This window comes from Solanum pennellii, chromosome 2 (assembly GCF_001406875.1).
Source record: "Solanum pennellii chromosome 2, SPENNV200".
Taxonomy (NCBI): Eukaryota; Viridiplantae; Streptophyta; class Magnoliopsida; order Solanales; family Solanaceae; genus Solanum; species Solanum pennellii.
The window spans coordinates 29372410-29380221 of record NC_028638.1 but is presented as its reverse complement, the minus strand read 5'-3'; the positions used below and the strand labels follow the sequence as shown (position 1 = coordinate 29380221).

General features: G+C 31.9%; 1 protein-coding gene across 1 annotated transcript; it reads left to right on the top strand.

Annotated features, from left to right (window-relative positions):
- Positions 1-3360: 3360 nt before the first annotated feature.
- On the top strand, positions 3361-6206 carry LOC107009464 (trihelix transcription factor ASR3-like). The gene is made up of 2 exons (XM_015208804.2): positions 3361-4547; positions 5610-6206. Exons 1-2 carry the CDS (start codon positions 3900-3902, stop codon positions 5997-5999), a joined length of 1038 nt encoding a protein of 345 aa, XP_015064290.1. The 5' UTR covers positions 3361-3899; the 3' UTR covers positions 6000-6206.
- Positions 6207-7812: the final 1606 nt, after the last annotated feature.

The window sequence follows — 7812 nt, the reverse complement described above, 5'->3', positions numbered from 1 at the left end:
AAGTAGTCGGCATAAAGGGAGTGACCATCTGTTGAGATTGACACTCTCATAAGTCATAAACCAACATGTGCTACCATCTCGGGTTTGGAACCCTACTTATACATATCCTCCTCAACACAAGCCTGGGGTGGGAGAGGGATCGCCCGTCTCGACCCAGCCTCTACCTGAGCTCCACCCCTAGCAAGCGTAGCTCTTCTTCTGCACCAGCCCCTCCCTCAACCCTCGCACTATCAATTCCATACCTGGAACGGTACCGTTATGTATGGTGTCAATTATCTGCAGACAAAGAATGAAGAAAAACGAATACTAATTTGGATCACCAAATACCAATTGGAATTAAGTCATGAAACCCACACTAACCCTTGGTGGGAGGACCAAAAATGTATTAACATGAAACCAACTAAACACCCAGGAGTAATAGCTTTTTAAGCATATAACACAAGTTCTCATAAACAAAATTCAAAGTTAGAAAAATAATTATAGAATGACCTCCTAGAACATGAAAGTTGTATATCAAATCATCTAACATAATCTAGAATATAAGGATGTAACACCACAAACAATAAAGTCTAAATTAGAGAATGGGCTATAGCGGAAAGATAAATTCATGATAGCCTAGAGGAAACAACTCGCCCTTGGATTCAGGAAGCATTGGGATCGCAACTGAGGTCGTATAGCAGCCACTGTAAATATGTCATGTACTCAACAAAGTAACAACAAGTGCAATATTAATATACAAAATTTATGGTATACTGGTAGGATCATCAACCAGCTATAAATATACTAAATATAATTAGGAAATCAAAACTTAGTAAAATAACACAATATGCAAATATTTTCAACAACATTACAATGAAAAAAATACATGATTCACTTATGAAACCAATACATAGAACAATCACATGTACGAAGTGTTGTACCCAAGAAAACTGATATATATCAAACTTGTAACAGACATGATACACATGGAAACTAATACGATATCTTGTGTCAGACATGGTTCTCGATCCAACTAATATATATACTAGGTGTGGTACCCAAGCCAACCAAGAGATATCATGTACTAGGAACAATGATAATGTGGGCGTGGTATCTGAGTTTACCGAGAAACACATGTCATACAATCACAATTGCAACCACAATCACTTTCATACAAGCAAATATGACAAGTTCATCGCATGATATTGGCAATAAGTTATCATTTTAATTTCATCCCTTTCATATTTTTCTAACTAGATATTATAATTTTGCTAATCACATATTGTACAAATATTATTAACAAAATAGCTAACATGCATATATGACGTAAACGAGAATTAATTCAATCATCACCTCCCTCAATTAAGTTTGAAAGTTTGAAATGCTCTACTGAACCAGAGCCTTCCCCTTGTTATGAAGTCTAGCTTGGTCTTGGTCTATAAACAATCAACATAACACAAATCATGCCCAAATGGCCTAAATACAAACATAATCTCAAACCTCATGACTATTTCATGATTAATCCATACAAATCAGGGTGTTTCCACCGTTAAATCTAACCAAGCCCTCCATTAAAGTCACCATCATGCATTCTAAGACCTAGTAATCGAATTAGCAAGTTAGGTGAGAAATTTACTCATTTTTGCATATGATTCAGTGGAAATAGGTGAAAACTGCCCCAAAGGTTGCCTTTTACTTCCCCCGAAACATTGTTGAACAATAATTGACATTTTTGAGGAATTTTATGCATTTTTAGTTGGTTCATTTTCTGTGATGAGATAGGTTAATCTCATCATCTGAATCAATTGAGATATTTGTGTCCTTCAAATCGGATAATTTGTTGACTTGTGTTTAATAAAGCAAGTGAATTTATCAATTGAGATATTTGTGTCCTTCAAATCAGGTAGTTTGTTGACTTGTGTTTAATAAAGCAAGTGAATTTGTTGACTTGTGTTTAATAAAGCAAGTGACAATGAGTTGGTGAAATGGGGAGGTCGGCATAGTGTTGGCAGAGGGGGCTGTTGCAATTGAACGTGTGATTTTTTACCAAATACTCAGAGAGTGGAAGAGATTTTAAGCTTTGATACCATATAGGATTCTCACTTGAATTGATGATTAAAATTATGGAGTACATGCTCTTTATATAGGGAGAGAATTGTAGAGTCCTAATCTACTTATACTTATAGTTCAATTACAATAACTATTACTACTAAAATAATACTCCAAATATAAATAAGTTAATATTAATCGTAATATAATCCTAGTCGACTTCAACTAATACAAGACGTAGCAACCTAACCGATATAAGTAACCTAATCTATGTTGTACACGTTGATTGGATCAGGTTGTTCACCCTGTTCCACGTCTTCAATTTCCTTTATCTTCAAGAAAACTTAATTTAATAACAAACATCAATACAAATACCAAATAGATCAAAAATGTAAATAGGAGAATTATAACAATTTCAAGTGCATACAACTACATTTGTCATCATTCACATTCTTGTTAATGCCTAAATCAGAAAAAATACCATGACAAATATGACGATAAAAATTGAAACGCATATTAATATCCTCAAGATCCCTCCATCTAAAGAACTTACACGTCTTTTTTCTAAAATAACCTATAACCAAGTGAATTTAATGAAAACCTGAAGGAAAAAAAAAGTAGAGAAATGTATATCATACATACACAAAACCATGGACAGAACCAAAATTTCTAATTGGATTGTCCTCCAACCACAAAGTCTGCATTTGCAACAAGTCTCCATGTTTGCATCGCATTTTTATACGTAATAGTGGATCGTTCGAATGTCATTACAAATGCATTTCACACTTGCATTTAACATAATAATAATAGTCTCCTTTAAAACCTAATCACAATAGCTTATTATGATCAGTTGATTTCATAACTTTTAAACAACAAATTAAAGAAGAAAAATAAATCAAAGCTCTCCAACGTCTATCAATGAAGAATTTGGGAAAGAACATAGTGAATCTATTTAATAAAGAAGATAATTCAAATTGAGAGTGTCATGTGATATTTTTACCCTGATTTGTGACTATATTAATACTCCTTTACTCATGACTCATGTTTCATGATAACATGACTGTTGTGTAAATGAGTCAAAAAAATTATTTAATTGTGGATTTAAATGATTTCGCACGGTAATAAAAAAACCCACAAATTTAAAAAGCCTACTTAAAATAAAGGTGTAACTTTAGGGGGGGACTTTAGTATTTTCTCATTTTAGTCAGTTTTTTCCTTACAAAAAAAAAAGGAAAGAATTTTTCAAAAGGAATAAATCAAAATTTGAAAATAATAAATATCAAAAAAAAATTACATGATAAAGTTTCCTATAAACTATATGTGCGTGCAAAGATCTTGGTGTTATGATGAGTGTAGGCTTAGCCTCATGTGTGATTATGCTCATCAAATTCTTTCTTCCATGCAGCAAATGACTATTAAGCCCTTTTTCCACAAATCCCATCTCACTCCACCCTACACACCTCTCTGCAAGAAAATGTTTTGGGGTTGTAAATATGTCAGTTTGAATGGATTTGTTTGGACTTTTCTTATAATTTATCAATTGGTTTCTCTCTCTCTTCAAAAATAAAAATAAAAAAAGACCACATCTTCTTAAACCCCTCTCCCTATCTATTCTTTCATTTTGTTATTAGTGGTAGAAATCACTAGTTTTAGATTTGAACTTTTACTTTTCAAGATCTTTTGAAATTTTTTAGGAGATCTAGCTCTCAATAAAGAGCAACTAATTTTTATTTTTTTTTATGGTAATTCACTTTTACTACTTCTCATCATTCTTATTTGCAAATTCCAAAACCATCCACATGAATTTATAAACCTTGTCCTTTTCTTTAAGAAAATTAAAGACTCCTCCTTTTTGTCTAAAGTTGTTTTGCATGGATAGTAGTAGTAGCATGTTGAGGGACTATAGGAAAGGGAATTGGACAATTCAAGAAACAATGGTACTTATAGAAGCAAAGAAGATGGATGATGAAAGGAGAATGAAAAGGCAAGGAGGGGATATTGGTAATAGTAGTAGTAGTGAAAGAGGGAATATTAATAAACCAGGTGAATTAAGATGGAAATGGGTTGAAGATTATTGTTGGAGACATGGATGTTTGAGGAGTCAAAATCAATGTAATGACAAGTGGGATAATCTCATGAGGGATTTCAAGAAAGTTAGGGAATATGAAAGAAGAGTGTCTGAAAAATTATTATTAGCTCAAGGGAATGATGATGAAAATATTATTAAGTCTTATTGGAAGATTGAAAGGATTGAAAGGAAAGAAAAGAACTTGCCAACTAATATGTTGCCTGAAATTTATGAAGCATTAGTTCAAGTTGTTGACAAAAGGGGTCAAAAAGTGCTTGTTGGTTCTTCTTTTAATCCAACCACAACTTCTATGTCTCCCACATTGCAACAACTTCAAATTGCAACTTTGCCACTACCACTACCACCACCACCACAACTATTACCACCACCTCCTCCACCACTTGTACAACCACCACCACCTAATATTCCTCATACTCAACCTTTACCAACAGTAGGTACTCTTTTCTCTCTCTTTTTTTTTTTAAATTATAATATTTTTGAATTTATGTCACATTTATTACATGTAGAATTTCTATCAATAGTACTGCTCTATAAGCTTTTTGATATATCATTAATTGTAAAGTCACTATTCACCAACTAGTAGTACTATTGGGAAGTACTACTTGGATGTAATGTCCATATACTGGTAAATTAATATTGATCCCTTAATATATTCAATGAAGATCAAATCATTTGCCTATTGCATTACAATTTTGCTTTCTAGGATATCTAATCAGTGACAGTTTAGGTATGAAACTTAAAAATAGAAAATAGTTTTAGATGTGATTTTTGTTACTCATTTCATTTTTATTCTATTGAACATTATATTAGGTGTACTTCCCTAAGTTATGCATGAACCTTTTGTTTTCTTAGGTATTTTAGCTAATAAAAAAATGTTGTTCTCAAGCTTTGCCAATGAATTTTCCAAGATTCATCAAATATCCTAGTATATATTTAGTATTCTATAGAGCTTGCAATAATATTCTTGATTATTACCCTTCTTCTTTGTGTATTGAATTCATTTCTCTCACTCTCTATCCCCTCTTTGTATCTCAACTCTCAAGGCCTCTTGGGGGGTGCAGTTGGTAGGGTTTTAGTGCCTTGAGTAAATGGACCTTAAATTTATATTTCACTTAAGAGTATAGAAAACTTTAATTTTGTACTTCAAAAAATTGGAGTTAAAAGTAGAGCGTAATAAATAGTAAGAATTCATATAACCAATCACAATTTGCTTGGAAATAAGGTCTTGTTATTTAATTTGTTGTTGTTTGGAGTTGGACCTTGCATTCAATTATATGAAGATTAGGGGGCAACTAATATATTGATCTATGTTTTGCATACTTGATTTTAATATGTTTACTCGAGCTAGAGGATGGTCTATTCTCTCTAATTTTTTTAAGGTAATTAAAGGTAAAGCTTTGTCCTTCCTAGACTTTAGTATTTGGATTATACTAAATATGTTATTGTCTGTTGAAATGTTGACATAGTGTTTGGTTTACATGTATGTTTGGAGATGTGTGATAGCTCAGATCATGATAAAAGTGAACATTCAGATTCACCAGCAAAGAGGAGAAGAAAAGGCGAAGGAGGAGGAGGAGGAGGAGGAGGCGAAGCGAGTGGGACTAGTGGTGATCATCATAACACACACAATTTGCAAGAAGTTGGTAGTGCAATCTTCAAAAGTGCTACGATTATAGCAAAGACGATTAAAGCATCTGAAGAGGGAGAAGATAGAAGACACAAAGAAATGTTGAAGTTGCATGAAAGAAGATTGCAAATTGAGGAATCAAAAGCTGAGATTAATAGACAAGGCATCAATGGACTTGTTGATTCTATCAATAGACTTGCAAATTCAATCCTTTCTTTAGCTTCTAACAACAACCAACCACCTCCACCTAAATAGAATTATTCTACTACTAAAACACATTGAAAGAGACTAATTAATCACAATACATTGTACATATACCTCATCATTGATTAATTCATCATGTAATCTTGTGGAATGTGGATAATGTTCCACCTAATATTGTCTCTCTCCTGTAATACTGAATTAAAGGGTTGTTAATTGTTGCTCTTAAGAACTGCTTATTTTTTAAAATATTTTTCAATATTTTCTCTTTATTTGCCTATTTTGATTAATAGAATCAATTGAGAGAGTTTTTACTCTTTTTTGTTGCCTAATATGATTAATAGAATCAATCGAGAGAAGTTTAGTTGTTATCTTAGTATCACACAAGACTCTAGTGGTTAGTCTCCATTTCAAACATACACCTCAGTGCAATGTATGATGTCATCGTCCATGTCCTCACTACCTTGGATACTCTCATTCACAATTAGAAGAGTATTTAATTTTTAAAGCACAATTATTTGGGTTATAATTCTCTAATAAAAAGTATCAACATCGAAAAAGGTAGTGTTTGAAACTTTAACATTTCAATTATTAATTTTTAGCAATTATATCTGGAGTAAAAAAACTAACATAAATTATCAAAAATTAAGAATACTCATACAATGAATAAATAGAGGACATTATTTTATTGTTGAACTTCTAATTAAAAAAATATATATAAGTAGGCTGATTTCATATCCCCTTTTTGGCACCAACGAAACGTTTTTTTCTTCGTTTCTGACGTTATTAGTCACAAGTTTTGGTATCAATACATCTCATTTTACAGCAAAGAAGTAATTTTTATAAGATATTGATATCAACCTAAGCACCTAATTTATTACTGGAATATCTTATTATCTTTTATTAATAACTACTTTTATTGAATATTTATTATTTAATCTATGCTGTCCATAAAGACTTAGTCATACAAAAGAGAATGAATTATTTAGTGATGACTTTTGTTTTTAATGGGATTTGAAGTTTTGAATTATGGATTTCATGTTTTTCACCAATTTTATTGACAAAAGCAAATTAAAAGTTGCAATGTCTAAAAAGCTCTAGAAACACTATTGTATCTGATTTTGTATACACGTGGTTTTATAATTTCTACACCTTTGGTATTCAATGGTCAAATGGAAAAAGAAAGTTAAAATGTCAATAAAGTTGAAATCTTTATGATACTATTTGGTATAATAAAAGAAATTACTCCATAGTTTACCCCTAAGTTTGTGTATATATATATGTTTGTAGGGTATAGCAAAAGGACTGGTCAAAGGTGCTTGAGTCAAATGATCTCTGGCATTTGCAAAATGGCCATTTATGTGCTATTATTGGTGTCAGTCTTGTGAAGGCTGTGGTGATGGAATCGTTGGGCTTTCCCTTTCCCATTACAGGACTCAGGACTGAGGAGTTATTATTGGCTATGCCTTGTAGACTTTTCTGACATAAAGTTCTACCCTCCTTTTTTTCTTTGGTTACCTTTTGGCAGAGATGGGTATATTTCAGCTTTTCACCCTAACCTATTTAATTACTCACCTTCTCAATTTATACGTATACGCTTTTATGATTTGACTTAATGTGAAATTTAATAACATAGAGAAGATTTTTTAATGTTATGATCCTAGATTAAAATTATCTCAAATATAACAAATATTTTTTATTCATGTGACCTTAAATATGTTACATGAAAAGTTGAAATAAAAGTATTATCAAAAAAAAAATGTGTCATTCTGTTTTCAAGAAATATTGATTGTATTGAAGTGTTAACCTAATAAGGGAATACATGGGAGATATAGGAAGGAGTACTAATCCTAATAGGACTAGGATT